The sequence below is a fragment of the Thalassophryne amazonica genome, chromosome 6, assembly GCF_902500255.1.
Source record: "Thalassophryne amazonica chromosome 6, fThaAma1.1, whole genome shotgun sequence".
In the NCBI taxonomy this organism is placed as follows: Eukaryota; Metazoa; Chordata; class Actinopteri; order Batrachoidiformes; family Batrachoididae; genus Thalassophryne; species Thalassophryne amazonica.
In genome coordinates this window covers 30,643,623-30,666,701 of record NC_047108.1, presented here as the reverse complement: position 1 = coordinate 30,666,701, position 23,079 = coordinate 30,643,623, and the positions used below count along the sequence as shown (strand labels likewise).

General features: G+C 40.1%; 1 protein-coding gene across 1 annotated transcript in view; it reads left to right on the top strand.

The window, feature by feature from the left end:
* The window catches only part of nphp4 (nephronophthisis 4), an 804,312-nt gene that overhangs the window by 93,756 nt on the left and 687,477 nt on the right, over positions 1 to 23,079 (top strand). Inside the window, exons 3-4 of the mRNA XM_034171910.1 lie at positions 12,059 to 12,228; positions 12,593 to 12,657. Of these exons, the coding sequence (XP_034027801.1) occupies positions 12,059 to 12,228; positions 12,593 to 12,657 (235 nt within the window). The remainder of the gene's footprint in view (positions 1 to 12,058; positions 12,229 to 12,592; positions 12,658 to 23,079) is intronic.

Here is a 23,079-nt window from a genome sequence, read left to right as displayed (position 1 = left end):
CACCCAGCCAGTCCATTTATTTATTCATTTAATTTTGAAGCGGGGTGACATCACATAAGATCACTTGATTAGTTGATGGTGAACTGTGATGCACCAGATCAATCCAAAAGCATCTTAGTTTTGCCTAGGTAATAACCTATAGACATTAGAGCATGACACGGGAGTGGATTTTCACTCCCGTCCCATCCCGCTCCCAGGAAAAAAAAAAAATCCCATCCTGTCCCAATCCTAGACTGGAGTAAAAAATAAATCCCATCCCGCTCCCACTCAAAATCAGTCCCACTTCTGTATGTCTCGCGCCGTGATGATCAATCAGGGACTGAATATGTAGTGATGTGGAGATGTCTGGAGTTTGACTGAAGATGTGAACATGTCCTGTCTCTGGTAGCAGCCTGTGAGCAGGACTTATGTGTCTTTTGTCCTTTATTTCACAATTATGACAGTGTTTTTGGAGCGAGCTGCAGCACCACAGCTGCAGGAGCGGAGTTTCTTTTTCTTATGTTACGTGCGCGTGCAAGCGAATGGAGATTATTTTACTTATTAACTACACAGATGTATAATAAAACAAATGGTGACTGGTTTCTAAACACAATTATGACTGAGTTTTTTGGTGGAAGAGCGAGCTGCAGTAAGCAGCGGAGTTTCTTTTTTTTATTGTTTAAATGTGCGCGCGTGAACGGGACAGTTGGTCCTCAAGTTGGGTCCTGCAGAGGCAGAAGGACCACTGAAAGCAGCCGTCATCCAGACGCAGCTCCTGCAGCAAATAATGATACTCTCTGTATTGGGAGCTTTTCACAACAACTCGCTCCGTGTGATCAAGGTCCGTCATGTTAACTTGACTGACAACCGGAGCCGGCGAGCGGAATGGAAGTTCCTCCTATTTGATGACGCACCGGGGCGAATTTTCAAAGCAAAAGCAGAGCGACTCACCGGGTGAAGGAGGCGCGTCCGTCGCCACGTGACCCCCGCAAATTTGTAGCGTTTGATCGCGCCCGGTGTGAACGCGGCATTAAATAGATGAAAATCATCATCTATTTTTGGCATTCCCGCTTCTGCCCGCTCACGTTCATTTTTATTCCCGTCCCATCCCAATCACGGGATTGATAAAAATTTTGGCTCCCATCCCGCGGGAATCCTGCAGGAATCACATGACCCACGGGAATTCCCGAAAAATGTCATCCTCTAATAGACATGTCTGCTCTGCCCCTTATATCTCAAGCATTTCATTTGGAAGTGGATCTGCAAAATTTCACATATTTAATCAATTTTGACACCCTATTTGAATTTAATGCTCCACACCCCGAGTAGCTGGTGGCGTAATGGTCAGACATTGGTTGCCAACCACCAGTAAACTCCACAGAAGGAGATGTTGCTACATCATCACAGGACAGTGTGCACTCTGTCTTTCAGCCATTCGTGTGCACACATAATTGTAGCAACAGGTGTATGAGGTGTTAGAGGCAGCTATGAATTTACACGTTTTGCATACGATTCCTGCTTCATGCGCACTTTGTGCGTACTTTGACCAAATTCACACTACGTGTGAAGGGGCCCTTGTCCGAAATATTGTGTTCTCAGCCTGCTATTTTTTTTTAATTTGTAGGCGAGTAGTTTAGTTGATTCCCCCGCCTCATAGCGTCTCTGTTTTAGAAAAATTAACTTATTTTTAATATCATTTTAATAGATATCATTTAATTTGTTTTTCCCTGTTTCTTTCTTTTTTTATTCCTTCATTCAATGTCTGTTTATGCCTGTTTTCTAATTCTTTTTAAATTCAGTTTGTAATCTTTCTGTCCTTTACTTTTTATATTGGAGCAGTAGCCTATAATTTTTCCCCCTGAGTACCGCTTTGGATGCATTCCAAAGAATCGGTGGCGATACTTCCCCATTATCATTTTCCTCAAGATAATCTTTAATATCTGTCTTAATTTGTTCCCTTATTTGATTTAGAATCCCAGTATTTAGCCTCCAAATAGTGTTTTTTTTTTTCAGAACTTAATGTCAGATCCATAGAAATTGGTGCATGGTCTTATAGGTCCATGCTCTCGATACTGCAATTCATCACCCTGTCTAAATCTCTTTGAAACATAAAAAAGTAATCAATCCTAGAATATACAGAATGTGGGAGAGAGAAAAAAGTATAGTCCCTCTTTGGAACACTGTATTTATTCATTTTAAATTGGCACATATACATCTATACATCAGAATTATTTCTCAGCACTGTGCAAGTATAGTCCCTCTTTGTTGGATTTAGATACGTCTCCATACGTCTAATAGACCAAGCTCCCCCAATATTAACTTTAGATTTTTGTCCATTTTCTTCTCCTTACAGTGATGAGATTTCGATGTATCTACAGTGGGATGAAGTCTAACATTAAAGTCTCCTCCACAGATTAGAATGCCCTGTACCTCTGAAATCAACACGCCAAAAATGCATTTATGAAGTTTCCATTCAGCTCCCAGAGGGGCGTAAATATTTAAAAAAGTAACCAAGACACTCTGCAGGTTTCCCCAGATCAATACAAATCTCCCATCTGTGTCCCTCCTTTCATATAGACACTCAAAATTCAGTTTACTAGCAATTAGTGTTGCCACCCCTCTTTTGGAGCCCTGACTACAGGAGGAGGAGTACTGATTAAATCTCTATTATTTACATTTTTCATATTCAGTTACTGTTAGGTGAGTGTCTTGGAGGAGAGCCACATCTATTCCTTCCCTCTTCAATTTTGCCATTCTGCTGCCATTCCCACTGCTCTTCTTAATTGGATTCCCAAGGCTGTTTACATTATAAGTAGCTACTTTAAGTGACTGAATGATTCATCAGCCACGGTAGATAGACGATTCAAAAGGGTCGGAAAGTGTTCTTTCCACCTTGCAAGGATGGTTTGATCTTCTGTGAAGGCGGTTGCCCAGTCGGAAGACTGGAGGGTGTTGGTACCTCTGCGACGAGGACCAACAATTTTGTTTGTTGCAGTGTAGAAGCACCGGAAGTCTCTGCTGTCAGTGTAGGACTGGATGTCTTTTTGTGTTGTCTTGCCACCAGAAGTCCTGCATCTCTTGAAAAATTCGCTGGCACTCCTGGTTTGCCTCATGGAAGCATAGCAAGCGAGTGTGGGTGGAGCAGTTCTGTCATGTGAGGTGGGCAGATCTCTTGTCATATATCGGCATCATTTTGGTCAAACCAGCCTTGATAGGAACGTTTGGAGTAGCTGACTACATCCTCTGCAGCCTTCGGATGATGCCACGGAGCACGAACCATTACGCTTCCACAGAATCCCGCTGAGGTGCCGATGGTGGGGCCTCATTCAGTAGCTCTTCTTTGCCTGTAGGGATCTTTAGTCTCGCGACATCGAAGCATAGTGCCCTCTTTGCTGGTCTGTTGTGGCGGGGGAGGTTACGCAGTCAGTCTGAGGTGAGATGTTAGAAGCCGATGGTCTGTCCAAGAGTTGTCTGCACTGGGCACGCCGCCTGTCACAAAGACATCGCTCCGGTCATGTGAAGGGGTGAGGATATATTCAAGGATGGTCCAGTGTTTTGACTGTGGGTGTTTCCAGGTGGTCTTGGGAGGATGCCAAATTTGAGGCTTGTTGGTCCTGCCACAGATAGCATTCACATGAATTTGTGAGGCTTTTTCACTTAAAAAAAAAAACTTTTTTTCTACTCAGATTTTTGTGTGTAAATTTAGGTCCATTATGTTAATACCGTATGTCAGAATGAAAGAAAAACTGTAAAGTCACACAGGTGAGGTTGTGCTGAAAAAAAAATGAAACCATACAAGGCAAAGTAAACAGTTTGTAAGAGTAAATTCTAAAAGTAAAACCAAAAGTAGTCAAAAACAGCCAATTTTACCCTGGACCACAGAGGGTTAAAGAATAGTCAGTAGTAATAGTCAGTGTTCAAAAAGAAATGACACTGTACTTAATGTGCAATTTTTTGTACAAAATAAAAGTGTTTTCACTGTATTGTCTTGGTTATATACGTATTGGGATTGATTCATTAATATTACAATGAAAATTTACCATAATCCAAGTTTACATTTAAATGAATTTTGTGTATGAAAGTGCACCAAATCTTACCATTTCATCTTCGAACTTATTATTTTTTTCTCATTGGTCGCTTCACTCTTGCGTCTAAGGATTTACTTCTTAAAAATTTCTGAATGGCATGCCTTATATTGGCATCAGGTTATGAGCAGAGTCAAGACAGCAGTTGCAGATGATGGCCCATTACGTGGGCAAAGTTGAGGTGAAATGTACAACAAATTAGGGAAGTAAAACCAAAATTAAACCATAACTACAATCTGTGACTTTGGATGGTGCCGGAGCTTTCTATTTTTGTTACTGCACATTAGCAGTGGTTAACTCACTGCTTCAAAATGTGTCAGTTTCCCAGCCAAATACTAATCAGGGCCCACTCTGCTTCACCTCTGAGGTTTTATATAAAAATATTCAAAGAAAAGTTAACAATATTTCATCGATAGTTGGTGTGGGGTACATCAGAATATTCGAAGGGCACTGGTACTGTTTCCTTGAGAATTGAGTGTACCCTTCTGTTAAACTAGATAAATGTCAAATTGAGTGATAGATTGGCTCAATAAGGAGCTAGGGTGCTTTTTCTTACCAAAACCTGGAACAGAATTTAGATGGAGGTGCAGCAAAACAGATGAAAGAGAAATTCTACCTTTTGAATTGTCACTCTCTCATGAACAATGTACATGCTCAGACTGTTCTGAGACTGGGGACGCTATCTTTGACCATAATGTAAATTCTGCATTATCACAGAGAATGGAAGCCAAGTGCACATGACACAAAGTAGAGATTCCTTTTTTATACAACCTGGGATGGGCTCATGAAGAGTTCATCAATTGATGACATTTTTATGACTTAAAATTTGAGGGAAATAAATAAACTGAGTGAAAATAAAGGCTTCTATACATGAATACTGAATGACATCCATCATTGTTACTTTGTCATCTCATTTCATTTCATCTTGTCTGTTTGCTGTTGCTGTTAGAATATCTAAATCCAGCTCAGTAAATGCATAGACTTCCTGAGAAGCTGTCTTTTTCACTGGTAAGAAATGGTGTTAAATTAGAACTGGCAACCATGTATTAAAATTGCATAAAACTACATTTCTCCATTTCCATAGAGAGCTCAGTGATGAAAATGTCCTTTCTGTGCTCAGTTACCCATCTTTTCTATCTCATTTACCCATGTTGACAAGGCCAGGCACATGAAGTTGTTAATGTTGAACTACTTCCAGCAGAAGACTAATCTTGGCAAAAACTCTGGAGCTTGCCGCAACTGTTTTGTGTTTTGTGAGATGTGCACATTGATGAGACATGTCGTCAAGGTGCACATGTAAAACCAGCAAGCTAAAAAAAAATCCACATCAAACTTGACCTTGTTCACTTTCTTTGCCTTCCACACTTACCACTACATTTGAATATTTTTATTTGGAAAACTATAACTGCACTCAAAGCACACTTTTGTTTCCTTCACCAAGCCTCCATAGTCATACTCTTTCTTTTAAATAAACCCCAAATCAAATTCTAATCCTTTGTCCATTCTAGTGGACCACCTCTGTCTGAAAATAGTTTGTCCACCAGGTTCAAATCGTTGTCTGAAAGTAGACAAAGGTACACCTGCGCAATCATGAGATCTTGAAGACTCACATTTGACCCTTATTGTGACCTTGATTCTGATTGCTCACTTTTGTTTTTAACCTCTGACCTAATCTTGATGTTTGTACCTGACCATTTTTGATTCTGATTGCTGGCATTTGATCTTGATCACTAACGTTTGATCATGAACACCAGTCTGACCTTTGGTCCTGGCTGCTGGCCTTTAATCCTGATCACCCAGCTTTGATCCTGATCTTTAATTATGATCACTCATCAGCGATCCTGATCACTAAACTTGGATCCTCACTGCTGAACTGAACTGCTCTTAATCACAGGCATTTATTCCTGATTGATTAGTTTGATAACTAATAACTCAATAACTCATTGTTCATCGTGGTCACTGAATGTAGGTCCAAGATGCTAATCGGTTTGATTATGTAAGTATGATTACAAATCAAAGATCAAAGGCAGGATCTGTATCAAAGTGGTGAAATTTTAAAGCTCAAATAACAAATGCATGATCTAGTTCAGATGAAACAGGATCAGATATCAAAGGCAGGATCTCCATGATCTGGATCTGTACAAAAATTTATTCAGGACCTCATTGACTCAAGGCCTACCTCTACCAAGGAGTGAAAGAATGACCTCCTTGACAAACATAACAAGTAGTTTAAATTCTCTGGGAATAGAGGGCTGAATAAAGAGTAAAATACAGATGTGTTTGAAACAGGAAGACTTCTGAGGTTTCCAGTTTGAATATACAGTAGTGTTCAGAATAATAGTAGTGCTATGTGACTAAAAAGATTAATCCAGGTTTTGAGTATATTTCTTATTGTTACATGGGAAACAATGTACCAGTAGATTCAGTAGATTCTCACAAATCCAACAAGACCAAGCATTCATGATATGTACACTCTTAAGGCTATGAAATTGGGCTATTAGTTAAAAAAAAAAGTAGAAAAGGGGTGTTCACAATAATAGTAGCATCTGCTGTTGACGCTACAAACTCAAAACTATTATGTTCAAACTGCTTTTTTAGCAATCCCGTGAATCACTAAACTAGTATTTAGTTGTATAACCACAGTTTTTCATGATTTCTTCACATCTGCGAGGCATTAATTTTGTTGGTTTGGAGCCAAGATTTTTCTCGTTTACTAGTGTGCTTGGGGTCATTGTCTTGTTGAAACACCCATTTCAAGGGCATGTCCTCTTCAGCATAAGGCAACATGACCTCTTCAAGTATTCTGACATATCCAAACTGATCCATGATACCTGGTATGCGAAATATATTCCCATCACCATAGTAGACGAAACATGCCCATATCATGATGCTTGCACCACCATGCTTCACTGTCTTCACTGTGAACTGTGGCTTGAATTCAGAGTTTGGGGGTCATCTCACAAAGTGTCTGTGGCCCTTGGACCCAAAAAGAACAATTTTACTCTCATCAGTCCACAAAATACTCCTCCATTTCTCTTTAGGCCAGTTGATGTGTTCTTTGGCAAATTGTAACCTCTTCTGCACATGTCTTATTTAACAGAGGGACTTTGCGGGGATTCTTGCAAATAAATTAGCTTCACACAGGCGTCTTCTAACTGTCACAGCACTTACAGGTAACTCCAGACTGTCTTTGATCATCCTGGAGCTGATCAGTGGGTGAGCCTTTGCCATTCTGGTTATTCTACCTGACTGAATGCCACATTACTATTATTGTGAACACCCCCTTTTCTACTTTTTTTTTTTTTTTACTAATAGCCCAATTTCATAGCCTTAAGAGTGTGTACGAGGTCTGTTAGAAAAGTATCCGACCTTTTTATTTTTTTCAAAAATCATATGGATTTGAATCACGTGTGATTGCATCAGCCAAGCTTGAACCTTCGTGCGCATGTGTGAGTTTTTTCACGCCTGTCGGTTGCGTCATTCGCCTGTGAGCAGGCTTTGTGTGAGCAGTGGTCCACCCCTCTCGTCTGATTTTTATTGCTAATAAATGTCTGAACGATTTGGAGCTTTGCTGCATCAATTTTTTCCAGAAACTGTGAGAGACCTCCAGGTGGACACCATTCGGAAAATTCAGATGGCTTTCAGGGACGATTTTATGGGGATTACACAGATTAAGGAGTGCTCCAGCCGGTTTAAAGACCACCCACAGCTGCTGAGAGCGCGCCGCACTCCGAGCGCCGATCGACAGGCTGAATCAACCAGATCATTTCCAACTTGAAGGCTTTGTTGATCTGGGACGTTGTCTGACTTACACAAAAATGGCAGGAGACGTGGACATCAGTACTTTTTCGGCACATTCCACTGTTACAAGAGTTTTTTTTCATGGAAAGAGAAGAGGAGGGATGCGCCCCCGTGCCGTTCATGGCGCAGCACAAAACCACCTCCGTGTTGGTCTCACAGGACGGCTTTGAGATGGCTTTCAGACGGCTGTCGGTGGCTTTTCAGTCGTGTGACTATCCGAGAAATTGTGGATGAGCCTGGACATGCCAGAACATGTCCTGTGAGGCTTCATCACGGTGTTGCTTTGCGCCATGTGGCACCACCGCGACGCGCGGAATTCCTCCGCTCCGCTTTCCATGACAAAAACTCCTGTAACAGTGGAATGTGCCGTTCATTTCCAAACTGGATGCTGTGTTTTATCCGGGACGTCGTCTGACTAGCACAGGAATTGCGGAAGACGTGGACATCAGCACTTTTTCAGCACATTGAGACAGTCGTGCGGAGGAATTCCGTGCGTCGCGGCAGTGCCGCATGGCGCAAAGCAATGCCGTGATGAAGCCTCACAGGACATGTTCTGGCATGTCCAGGCTCATCCACAATTTCTCGGATAGTCACACGACTGAAAAACCACCGAAAGCCGTCTGAAAGCCATCTCAAAGCCGTCCTGTGAGACCAACACGGAGGTGGTTTTGTGCCGCACCATGAACGGCACGGTGGCGCATCCCTCCGCTTCTCTTTCCATGAAAAAAAACTCCTGTAACAGTGGAATGTGCCAAAAAAAGTACTGATGTCCACGTCTCCTGCCATTTTTGTGTAAGTCAGACGACATCCCGGATCAACAAAGCCTTCACGTTGGAAATGATCTGGTTGATTCAGCCTGTCGATCGGCACTCGGAGCGCGGCACGCTCTCAGCAGCTGTGGGCGGTCTTTAAACCGGCTGGAGCACTCCTTAATCTGTGTAGTAGAGAAGCTTGAATCTTCAACTGGACTGGGTTGCTTGACGCGAGGATGTTTCGCTTCAAATCACAGAAGCTTCCTCATCTAAAATTCTTGCTCTGGTAGTCTGACTTCTGTCTTGACTCTTGTAGAGAAGAAAATACAGACTGTTCTGATTTTTCAGATATTTTCTTCTCTACAAGAGTCAAGACAGAAGTCAGACTACCAGAGCAAGAATTTTAGCTGAGGTATCTTGTGCGATTTGAAGCGAAACGTCCTCGCGTCAAGCAACCCAGTCCAGTCGAAGATTCAAGCTTCTCTACTATGGAAACCACCTGGACAACTGAGAGCCTACAGAAATCCTTAATCTGTGTAATCCCCATAAAATCGTCCCTGAAAGCCATCTGAATTTTCTGAATGGTGTCCACCTGGAGGTCTCTCACAGTTTCTGGAAAAAATTGATGCAGCAAAGCTCCAAATCGTTCAGACATTTTATTCGCAATAAAAATCCGATGAGAGGGGTGGACCACTGCTCACACAAAACCTGCTCAGAGGCGAATGACGCAACCGACAGGCATGAAAAACTCACGCATGCGCACGAAGGTTCAAGCTTGGCTGATGCAATCACACGTGATTCAAATCCATATGGTTTTTGAAAAAAATAAAAAGGTCGGATACTTTTCTAACTGACCTCGTATATCATGAATGCTTGGTCTTGTTGCATTTGTGAAACTCTACTGAATCTACTGGTACCTTGTTTCCCATGTAACAATAAGAAATACACTCAAAACCTGGATTAATCTTTTTAGTCACATAGCACTACTATTATTCTGAACACTACTGTATGACTATGGTGGCCGATAGCTGGACATGCAGCCCTGACACTGGGCCGGGGGACGGAGTGGCTCTGCATTTCAAGGGACCGGTCTACATTCTTCTTTAGCATTTTTTTTTTTCTGTAGACAGTATATTTTAGTGAAAAATAAGACTTTATTGTGCTCTCCTGTATCAGAGAATTTTTGGGTCTATTTATTATATTAAGGCCTTTGTAGATCGGAGTGGCTTTCTTGTAGATGAGCTGTTATTTCCTATATGAATGGAAAATAAGTGTGTGTAAACAGATGGATATACCTCCCCTACATTATAAATAGAATCACTAAAACCTCTGTTGTCCTCCTCAGCATTTGTGTAAAAATAGTGAGGTCAAGCCTGCCCTGTGGCCGCACCAGAGAACATACCCACCTTGTTTATCTGAGAATTTTGCTGTTCATATCTTGTAATTTTTTTTAACAAGATCTGTAATACAGAGCCCCCGGTGTGTCTGGCACGACCACAGAGGACTGGAAGCATCAGAACTACTGGATGAAAGATGATTTTTCATTTTACTATGTTACCATAAAAGCTGGCAGCGTGCATAAGTTTCTGTTTTGTGTCAGGTGTTTCTTTAACACAGTGTAGTTAAACATACTTTTATGAGGCATCATTTTGCTTATGCCACAGTCACCGGCCAACACAGCCACCTTACATTTTTGACCGACGGATGAAAAATGTTGGTTCCTGCTCTTTTATAATATACATATGTCGCAGACATGAATGAGCGAAGCTCAATCAGCATCTCACCATGTCATTTAGGTCCTTCAGACTTTACTTTGAGTAAATGCTTCAAGGGAGCATTAGCATTGCAAAAACCTTTCAGCTGCCGGGGAGGCAACTTGTTCCAGAAAGGGCCAAGAGGGTGCAGGTTTTCTTTGCAGCCAATGACTCCACCCGGTGATTTAACTCATTAACTAATTCCACCTGCTAAAAGTGATATTAATCAGTGAAATCACCGGGTGGAAATCACCAGTTGCCCACCCCTGGTTTAAATTAAAAGATGCTCCAATCATATAGAAAACTACACCACATTATTTGCCTGATCATAAAGATTCCAAAAAAGGTATAGTTTGTCCAATCTGTGACTGAATATTATGGAGTTATGAGGTGAAAGCAGCAAGAATGGTGACAAAGGTCAGTATCACTTTGTATAGGGGTCAAAAGTTAAAGTTGCTCCATTATTTTTGCTCCACCTGTATTTGTGCTGAATTTGATGCTTGTATTACCATTTGAAGGATTGTTTCAGTTATCTGCTGCACTAATAAGCCAACATGAACAAGCTGCTGTCTTAGTTTAAAAATGTGTACATAAGGCCTGAATTAAAGGAGAAATGCTGCTTTTAACAACCTGGACCTCAATTCTGTCATAAAATATGGTTGTTTACTCACCAATATAAGTTTGGTGTGATTAGAAGTCCATAGTTCAAATGACATGTTCAGTTCAAATCTGGAGCAAACATTATTCTTCTTCTAAGGTGGATTAGAACTTTTTGTGGTACACAGCACGAACTACTGGACAGGAGGAACCTAACAGTCAATGTGACTCACTGATTTGAAAATGCAGCTCTTTCAACCAGACGTGTGGTGCCGTGACATGTCAATCATCTGTGTCCAGTCAGATTTCAGGAAAGTCCAGTGAAACCCCGGCCTCTGCTCCAGCTTCACCCATGCCAGGAAGTGTTTGACATTTGAACATTTCCTGTTTCACTGTGACTGAGAATTCAGCACTTCCTGTTTGAGTGTGAGCTTGCCCCTGAGTTCCTGCGAGATTCCATGGGATCTTGTCTGTCAATCCAGGAAGTGATTGACATTTGAACATTTCCTGTTTTACTGTGGATTTGAAAATTGGCACTTCCTGTTTAGGACGGCCCGCACCACCTGCGCGGCTCTTTGTTCATATTAATGGTGATAATAATAGAGCACGTCCAAGATACAGACCGAGTTGGAAATTGAAGTTTCTCTATTTGTTCTCAAATTGTAACAACACACACCATAATAATGAAGCAGAATATTTGGGGTTTCCAAAAGAAATATGTTGATTCTGCTCATAATGACAAGAAAGAAAAAGGTTTTCATGTTATTTTGGCTGTTTTAAAATATTTTTTGATCTTTCTATTTATTTGAGAATGAACTATCTTAAAAAAATGGGATAACACGAAATGAAAGTAACATGGCAATGAAGTACTACAGTATCACTGGAGCACTTTACGATTGTTTGTACACACACACACACACACGTATGTATGTATGTATATATATATGTGTGTGTGTGTGTGTGTGTGTGTGTGTGTGTGTGTGGTTGGGTTTGACAAATTAAAAAACAAGATGTCATTTGAAAAAAAAAACGAGGAGGCAAGAATGAGTAATGAATATGTTTTTCATGTAATTTTTTATGGCTACACTAGGTCCTGTACTTCCATACATCGCTAAGGTTACCGAGCACAGTGGTGATTTTGGAGTTGGTGGCATTGTCAAACCTGCCAGATGGCTCCCAGCAGGCCCTGGGACGAGGCTTCACTGTCCTGGATCTTTTTACCAACAGGCCAGACATTCAGGCTGCCGATGAAGACAGAAGGTGATTAACCCTTTCTTAATTACACCATCCAGGCATTAATTAAATTTCGTTTGAGGAGACGGGTTGGCAGGTGTCATGGATAGATGTATAGTTATTCCTTTATGAATATGATCAAGGGTTGCTATTATTTATGGTTTTGCAAACTTGCAGTGGTTAACCTTTTGTACTAATGAACTATGTGATCAAAGGGGTGCTTAATGCTGATGCCATAAAATGGTTTCCTTTTCCTGGTTAGGTTGATGATTGTTTTAGGGATGCTAGTTATATTTTAGAAAGAATATAGCACAACGGTAAATACACTGAGTTTGGTTCAAAGAAATGTACTGGCTTCCTTCTTTCAATTTAATTTAAATTTATCTTGCAGATTAAAACTACACCATGGAACACCAAGAAGCCTGCTCCACCCCCTTCTGAGAGATAGGGATCAATGTAAGGACTTTTTTATACCATGGTCTCTTCTCCTTTCTTAGTACAGCAGACAAATGAAAGTGCTTCTCTTTAAATGTTTGTCTAAGGCTATCTCATTCTACTGTGGCCGGGTTTGGACAGTATCTTCTGAGCTATTGTTATGTTCAGAGATATAGGACAGCTGGAAGAGAGTGAATGTGACTATGCCTGGGAGAGCTGCAGCTGCTGTTGATTTACTCTGTCAGCTATAGTATTATTGGGTCTCATATGGAAAATAATATAATACAATAAAATATATCTTTTTTTTTTGTATGTCATGGGCAACCAAAAAGACACAGTCCATGCTTTATTTTTGAATATTACACAAACCTTGGTAGACAAGCTTGAATCTTCGACTGGACTGGGTTGCTTGATGTGAGGACGTTTCGCTTCTAAACTAGAAGGTTCCTCAGCTAAATTTCTTGCTCTGGTAGTCTGACTTCTGTCTTGACTCTTGTAGAGACTCTTGTAGATTCTTCTCTCGGACAAGGGGACTGAGCTAGAAAGGATGTGCAACAGGTTAGGTTGTCAAATGATGCAGATAACAATGTGCTGACAGTGAATGAATGAATTTATTTATTCGGCACACAGATGAACAATAATAAAGACAATAACAAAAACTCATAAAAAGAACAATGTAACAGTGAACCCATGTGGCTGAAAGGGTGAAGGCAGAAGCGAAGCTTATAAATACTGCATAAAAAGCTGCATAAATACAGCTCTTGGAGTCCAAGACAAATTTCCCGGAAGGGACAATAAAGTGTATCGTATCGTATCTTATACCATAAAAAATTAAGAATGTATACATATATAAATATATACTCATAACAACAATATCAAAGAAATGTGCATGAACAGTATAACTTAATGCACTAAAATTTCAAAACACAACCAAACAAGCAATAGTGCACACTCCCAAGCACAATAACAAAATCGGTAAACTTAATTCTTCAAATTATAAAGAGTAATTATTGTTGTGTGGGCCGCCAGAAGAGGTACTGCTGGCCCACCACCAAAGGGCGCCCTGCCTGAAGTGCGGGCTTCAGGCACGAGAGGGCGCTGCCGCCATGGACACAGCCGGGAGTGACAGCTGTCACTCATTAATTCCTGACAGCTGTCACACATTCTTCATCATCACACTCCATAAAGACCAGACGTCATCTCCACCTCGTTGCCGAGATATCGTACTTCATTGTAGGTAATATCCTCAGCCTTTTTGTGTTTATCTGTAATCTGTACATTGTGAGTGTTTGCAGGCGTACCGGTCCCTTGTTTTGTGGAAGCTGAGTGAGTGCAGGACGGCACTCTTTTCTCTGAGGGATCACTGCAAACACATCAGCATATTGAGTGAGAGGTGGAGGTCGCATTCCCACCGCTGTTGTTACTGGGTGTACACACACCCACACTTGACTGTCTTTGTTCTCGCCAGCAGTACCAGATCCGACAGTCGGGGACGGTGATCACCTGGGAATTCGGGACTTGGCGGCTCCAGTATTCTCTGGGTTCGGTGGCGGAGGAAATCGTGTGGTTCCGGTTCATCTCAGGACAGACGTCTTCTATCCTCGAGCCTGCCCACACGTCACCTTTGTGATTTGACTGTAATTATATTCTGAGATTGTCTGTATATTCGTTGTGCACGTTTCACAACATTAAATTGTTACTTTTTGGCTCATCTATTGGCCGTTCATTTGCGCCCCCTGTTGTGGGTCCGTGTCGCTACACTTTCACAACAATTATATTATTTTTATAAAGCCTTTTAAAGCCAACTAAGGTACCAAGTAATTGAATATTATCAGGACAATTATTCCATATGTTAACACCTTTAATAGAAACACAATGACTTTTTACAGTAGTTCGAGCTTTAATTTCTCAAATAATAATGTTCCTCTCAAATTATAACTGGAGTCCCTCATTTTAAACAAATCCTGGACATGATGAGGCAAAAGTTTATTTTTAACTTTATACATAATTTGTATTGTTGATGTAATCAACCAAGTCCCAGAATGTAAAAATTTTAAACTGGCAAATAATGGATTCGTTGGCTCATGATATGGTTTATTACAGTAAATTGTTATAGCTTTCTATTGCAACAAAAATAATGGATTAGTATTAGTTCTGTATATATTTCCCCAAGCCTCAACACAATGTGTCACATATGGAACAAGTAATAATACAATAACATGCTTTTGGAGGGCGGTATGCATTTTCAGAGGCCTCGTCTAACTCTGGCGAATATCGGTCATTTTGGGTATTGGAATCACATTAACAATATTTAATGTCATTTCATTCATTCATTTCATTACTTTAACAATATTTAACATCATGGAGAACCCAGCAAATGCATACATAAAACATTGGCTCACTTTAACAATATTTACTAGCATGGCGAATGTCAAATTAATGTCTGGGATTGATGTTGATAGTGCACTTGTTAAATGTTGGGTTGTAAAACAGTGACGTCATTTGATTTTGCACATTGTTTTTGGGAGTTTGGAATTGTCACATTTATTACATTGTGTTCTGGAGGGGCTTGGCTGATGTTGAATACATTTTTCTCATCTGTGTACACATCTGCCATGTAGGGCTGTCACAATTATTACAATATTCGTCAATCGCGATTATTTTTCATATTTGCGATTATTTTTCATATTCGCGATTACCGTGCATTATTTATTTTATCCACAAAGCATAAAACGACACAGAATCTGACGTCATTTGCTGCAGCCTCGCTCTCGTCTTAAGGCGGGACAATAACATGGATGCTGAGGAGCGATCCGTCCTGCCATTTGGATAAGACGGCCGATTAAAACAGTGGCTGTCTTCTTCAAAAGCCATCTAAGCCGGAGCTGTGTGTGTGTATGTGTGTGTGTGTGTGCGCGCGCGCGCGCACGCGGAGTCAACAGGCTGCAGACTGCGAGGGAGGGGGTGCGTGAGGGAGATTCCTGAATGCAGGCGCAACACGTTACAGTCTGAGAACCATCAGTGCACAGCGAGCGCGGAGCAGAGAGAGGATTTTAACCTGAGTGAACATGTTAACAAAACCAAAATGTGAAGCTGCTTTTACTTCTCTCTGAACTTTCTCTAAAGGTGTGATTCTGCCGTTACTGTCCTGTTCACACCATGTGCGTGTCGTATGCTGAATTTATGAGATCATGAGATGAGATAAATGGTCATATGTCTTTAAAAACATATTTAAAAAATGAGAATATATGAATGAACTGAGCCACAAAAAAAAAACAACCCTGACATGGAGAAGCTGTGGTGATGTTCAGACGCACAGATCACAAAAAGCAGGTGAGAACTCTGAACTTTAACAGCTGTTATTTTCCAAAGGTATTTATTTGTTCAATCTTGAGCTTAATGTAGTGTTTAAGCACAAAACGTGACAGATGAGGAGAAACAATTTCAGAAATGCAACAGAAACAACCACAAATCAGAAAACATTGGGACTATATGTAAAATGAAGATAAAAATAAAAATGTTGCACCATTCCCAGTTTCTCCACTCACAGAAACCAAATGTTCTTCCAGAGTTGTGTAATTATACTACAATAGTAGAATATAAAGAAGGGGAAAAACAGAAAAAAAAATATTTGTCAATCGCAATTATTTGTCTGACAATTAATTGTCTCCAGAAATTCCTAATCGTGACAGCCTTACTGCCATGGCAGCCATGTTTGCTGCTGGCATGTTAGATGGACCAGGCACCTGCAAGCAAAGTGCAGATAGTGTAACGATTGATTTATGAAATGCAAATATGGACTTTTAAAACTGTTATTACCTGTTTATCGCTGCAAGATTCCCGGATTTCATTGTCATCAGCGCAGTCATATTCCATATGGAAGGTGGCTTGATCTGATATTCCTTGGCCCACGCTTCCTGATGGAGAGGTGTTTTTCATCTTCAGCGTGTCAGTGAGGATTTCTTCTGGTTTTCAGATATGTCTTTGATGTAATGGCTTAGGCTAGTGGTTTTCCGGTGTTTTGCAATTGCGATGATACTGTGAGGATCCACCCCAGCTCTGTAGAGTGTGGTTATTGTCGAAGCTCTCACAGAGTGGCAGGTATAGATCTGTGACAGGCCTGCTTTTTTTGAGATTGATTGCTTCATTCATGAAAGTGGTGTCTTTCCCATTGGCACATTTTTGTACCAGTGTCCATTGCTATCATACAACTTAAGAGGATATTGAAATAATCTGTTGTTGCCTGGGTGCAGTTTCTCAAGCAGAAATTTAAACATAGTCACAGCAGGCCCATACATATGTTGCTTCATATAGTCTTGTTCTGCTTGCTTGTTACCACCCTGGTGGTTCTTGGTGACTTCCGTTGCCTGCATATATACTTACTCCTGTCCACTATCATCCGTTGTGGTAGTAAATGTGTCCTTAGTCATGGTGGCCTACCCCTCACGGCCACGTCAGCCAAAAAAATGACAGAGATTGAACCAGCTGCACTCAAGTAGTACAATGGGATCAGAACGCCATGAATTAAAATATTTTCCAGTTTTCTCCATGTTCAACTCACCAATAGGAGGTTTGTGCATTGGCTTCTTGTTTCCCTGTGCGAAAATAAACTTGCATCGAGTAACGAACATCTTGTTGGCTGTGGTGAAGGAGCCGTCTTTGATGACTTTAATACCTCTGCTGTAAGGTGCGGAGCTCACGGTCCGTTGAATGGCTGCCCTTAGCTGAGTTAGTGTAGATGGGGTGAGCGATTTACCCGGCTTTTTACTCTTCACCTCGGCGTAGTAGCGCCGCAGCGTGTCATTTAGTTCTGGTGGCATAACAGTATGCAGGTCGCATTCAATATTGCGCTGTGCGAGCCAGTCACTGAAATTGTGCATTCCAAACTCGATGGATTTTGTCGTGTTAGCTCGTACCACGCTGCTCTCCAAATTTGCCAGTGCATCCTCGTCAAGCTGGCTGTTTTGGCTGCGGTTCTTTGTCGGACTATCCATGAGAAATCATCCGTATTGGGAGCAACACGTACTTCTCGCCTTTTTATCTTTTCCTCTGCGGACAGTTCAGGCTGCGCGCTATGATGTAATTTGTTTATGCACAGCGGGCGGGGTATAGCCAGATAGCGTCGACATAAATCTACGATACCAGCCCAGCAACGTCCCGGTAAAATGATAATAATGAATGATATAAAATGGTTAATGAATGTTGGGAGAGGAAATCTTGTGCTTTATGCAGAATTGCAGTGGCTTTTGACGTTTTAGATTTAACATCATTAATATGTGTTTCCAGCTTAATTTATCATCAATAAAAACACCAAGAAATTTTATATCAGTTACAATTTCAATTTCAATATCATGTAATAATAAATTTCTGCTTAAAGGGAACAGAAACACCCATGGAATATTTATAGCATGAGTAAACACAATAAGTAAACAAATGCGTTCTTTTGATAGTTCAAGAAACACTAAAGACCATAAAACATCTACAGAAAAAAGTTGTGGTCTGAGAGGGTTTGACATTGACCGGCTGCCACCATTTATGCAGGTCAGGCGGGTGACATCACTGGTTGGGGGGAAGATGAACCTCATTCTGAGATTCCACTACACTGTGGAATCTCGCTTTTAGTGCTGCCCACTAAACGCGAATGTCCTTTCATGTACAGTGACATGACACCTCCTAAAAGGGCAAAATATTGACAAAGTTCCCGGATGTTAATGCATTTTCAATGGGGATTTGCGACTGAACACACTCAGAAAAACACTTGCAAAATACGTGTTAAAATGCCATTCTGACCTGGATATTCGACCAGTAAAATTAATTAACATTAAATCATGTCAGGAAAGTATTAAACTTACTCTGACACCCACACATTCTGAAAGTTATTGTTGAAAGTTACAGGGATCTGCACTGTTAAAGCTGCGCTGCTGGGCTGAACCGAGCTGCTGCTGCTGTTTTCAGCATAGCGCAGCAGTTCAAGACATTTACGAAACATTATATATTTATTTATATCTATATATATATATATATACGTATATATATATATATACGTATATATATATATATATATATATATACGTATATATATATATATATAGATATATATATACGTATATATATATATATATATACGTATATATATATATATATATACGTATATATATATATATATATACGTATATATATATATATATATACGTATATATATATATATATATATATACGTATATATATATATATATATATATACGTATATTGTATTTTTACACAGCTATCCTTTATTGACCGAGTTTCATTCATGAAGTCAGTGGTGCGTGTGCACATCTCTGTGTGTAAGTGGTGTGTGTAAGTGTCGTCCCCGGACAACACAGGCACAGGCAGGAAACATACAACTGTTTATCAACCAAATGTCACAGACAAAGTGACAAGAATAACCAAAACCACTTACTTATGGAAGGAAATATTGTCTCCCTTGCTCCTCCGTTTGTGGCTTTGCCAACATGTGCAGCTTTCCAGCATATTCCACCTGTTTCTTGATGAGACTAATAGAACTTCAATGAGCGAGCTCGGTAAACTGCCCAGAACACCCCAACCAGTGACGTCAACCGGAAGTGCCCTCCACAGACTTCAGCCAATGGCAATTTACATGTCAACTTAGCAGAAAATTTCATTCAAATATTATCTACACGTCACTCAAACATTCTAAAAGTGTATGAATAACATTTAATTTTTACCAAGAAATGCACAAATAAATTCTCAAAAAGCATTTCTGTCCCCCTGCAAGACTTATTCCCAAATATGATACACTTAGTTTTACCAAAATGGAGCGATAATTTGTTTGAATTGAACCATTGTTTAAATTTCTGTAATTCATTCCCCATCGTGTCCAGTAGCTGTCCCAAATGATCCCCACTACAAGCAAGGATAATGTGTTGAAAAGGTGGAGGGAGCACTTTGAGGACCTGATGAACAATTAAAATGAGAGCAAGAGGAGGTTGGATAATGTGCCATTGAGAGAGTTAATCAGGAAGTGCAATGGATTAGTAAGGTTGAAGTGAAGACCGTGGTGAAAAGGATGAAGAATGCAAAGACATATATGATCTAGGTTCCATACCACTCGAGGCATAGAAATATTTACAAGTTATGGCAGTGGATTTTTTTATTGAGATTGTTTAACAGAACCTTGGAAAGAGAGAGAATGTGAGATGTGTAGCGGAAGTGCACCGATACAGATTTTTAAGAGTGATGTAGAGAGCTGAAGGGTATTTTCACTAGAAATTTGGCAAAGTGGATAACAGGCATTTTTGCAAGTATGAACCATATTACAGGCATAGAGATTAAGCATTTTCAGGGACTTGTCCTATAGGAACAATGTAACAGACTCATTCAACTTGTCCTATATAGGGATGGGTATTGATAAGATTTTATCGATATCAATGCCATTATCGATTCTGCTTATTGATCCGATTCCTTATCGATACCTCGTGAATTTTGTACTGAAAGTAGGCTTTACAGGTTTCCTATGTATTTCATTGAGTCTTAAAGTAAATAAATATGAAATTAGTCACTGTATCCTTGATCTCTCTACATAAATAAAAATAAACAAAACAATGTTTCGCTTTGAAGTTATTAATTCTGACTGGACTGTATCATTCTAACTTGACTCAGCAGAGTGCCGCGCAGCATTTGGAGCTGTGTGAACAGAATGGAGGACGATTCTCGTTTCTTTCTCACAACAAGACAGGAGTCCCAGTTAGTAACTTTAATCCGCACAAAAGTGACTCACGATTGACATATTCAGGGATGAAAGTGGTGAAAAACAAAAAAAGATGAAACCCAAAATTACCCCCCAACACCACCTGCACGAAAATGTTTGAATTCTAGAAGCTCTGAAATGCAATTTGGGACTATTCCAGACGATAAACTGGAGTGAGTGCAGCATCCATTTAGGTGAGAAAAAAACCCAACATTCCTTATTCAGATTTCTTCCAGTAGTATTCTCTCTTACAAGGATGCAGCAGTTTTCTAGTTTGGCAGATAGTTCTGGAGGAAATCACTGAAAAAATTAACACATTCGGGGTTTTCACGTATCCCATAATCCCTTGCGTGCCAGAGAGTCGCTGCAGTCAAAACAACATAGAGAATCCACACGATGACAATTGTAAATGAATATTATATTACAAAAATGTCTTTTTTTTATGCTTTTCATCACGTTAATAAGAGACTGCTGCATGATACCCTGAAACCTTGCTAAAACAATTATAACAAAAAATCCATGTCTGCTACATTTAATCTGCATGGAATTTAATAAGCGCAAACCGAATTTCAGACATATTATATATATTAGTCTGGAACAAAGAGGACAAACAGTGTTGTAAAGAACAATAATCAAGATGTTAAAGAGCAAACTTCACTTTCCCCCAGAACGACATGAAGAGGAAGCGAGCGTAGCTCACAGCAGCTCCCACTGAAAATAACGGAGAGACAGCCTGTGATTCTCGCATGTTTACATAAAATAAATGCAATATCAATGTCTAAAAACCCACAGAATATATTCACAAGAGTTTTAGGCACAATATAAAAATAGTTTTATGTTGTGATGTTAATTGTGTTATCCGTGTGCAGCGGTTAAAGTGAAGCATGATCAGAGCATATCAGTGCAGTTCTCAATGTTACTGGAGATCTCGCAGCGCGGCGACCTCTCTGAGGTTTTGCGGGATTTGAACCTGAAAAGCCTCAATCGAAAATATGGTTTGACCGAAACAAACTGTCATTAAACTTAAATAAGACAGGGATGAAATGGAGGTGTAAGAGTCACTAGGTGTTCGCAGGAGAACACTTATTTATTTCTGTATGTATCTATTTATTTATTTATGTATGTTCATGTTAGTTGGTTTATATTTTCTGTTGTGTTTCTATTCAGGTTCTTTTGTCTCTTTCTCTAAAATTGTATTAATAAGCATATATTGTATATAATAATCATTAGATTATTAATATATAAACAAAAATAAATTAAAAAAATATTACAATTTGAAAACAAATGCACCGGAACGTGATGACAGCTGCAACTGCTTAATGCTAACTTTTAACATTGAAAATGCCATAGATATGCTAACACGTTAGCATCGCTCCCGTTTTTAAGTTATAAAATACAGCTATCAACTGTTTCAGAACACCATAACAGGTCGGTTTAACATAAAAAAGGTAAATAATACTCACAGATATATGCTCTTTAGGGTTTTAGTGGGGGAAAATTAAGCGAAAGAAATAAAGAATAAACGAAGCAATAGATCGAAGCACTGCTTCAATCTGCGAACCACTGCTTTGATTGGTTCAAGGTTCAAAGCAAAGCCACGCTGCAGAAAAGTTGATTACAGACCCGCTGCAGGGTCTGTAATCAATGTAGAGAAATGATCATTTTCCTGACAAACACCCCCCAAAATAACGGCCAGTTAATGGCTTAACAGAATTGTTAAGCAAAAAGCTTATTGATGTCGGTGGATCGAATCATTTCTTAATGATACCCGAAAGGAACCGGTTCTCGATACCCATCCCTAGTCCTATATGTCCTATATATGAATGAGTTTTTCAAGAATCGTTAAGAATGATTCGATTCACCAATATCAATAGCCTTTTGCTTAATGATTCCCTTATCGGTCCGTCAGAGTTGTCGTTGTTTTTGAGGGTGTTTGCCGGGAAAATGATGATTTCTCTACGTTGATTACAGACCATGCAGTGGGTCTGCAATCAACCGCTTCTGCAGCGTGACTGCTTGAAGCTTGAAGCAACGAAGCAGTGCTTCGATCCGCTGCTTTGTTGGTTCTCTGCTTCGCTGCTTTTCAGAAGTGGCAAGTCCACTTCTTAACCCCTTTCAAAGATGTCAATCATGAGTCACTTTGTGCTGATTAAACTGACCAATTTCATATTTATTTAGTTTAAGACTCAGTAAAATGTTGTTGACATAGAAAACCTGTAAAGCCTACTTTTGGTACACAGAAAATTCACAAGAGCTATTGATAAGGGAATCAATAAGGAATCGGATTGATAAGCGGAATCGCTAATGGCATCGATATCGATAAAATCTATCATACCCATCCCTACCCTTACCCCACAAGGCGAGATATTATATGGAGCCCCAGACCGTGGAAGATTGACAGTCATCTTGTGTTTTCTTCCATCCATGAAGCAAATAGCGTCTGTGTCAGTGTGAGTATGTGGCTCTCATATCTCTTTGACTCTTTGTCAGACCGCCCTCAGCTTCCGGCTATGGCTTGTGCATGACATGATGATGTGCATCCTTTATGATGAAAATTTTGGGAATTAATTTTCAATACCTTATTTTGAAACCTTGTATTTTGATTACATTGTAACATTCGTACTTACAAGATGGCATGGCTCGCTGATGTTACTGGTAGCAAAGTTAAACAACATCAGTGAGTTTATGTTGCT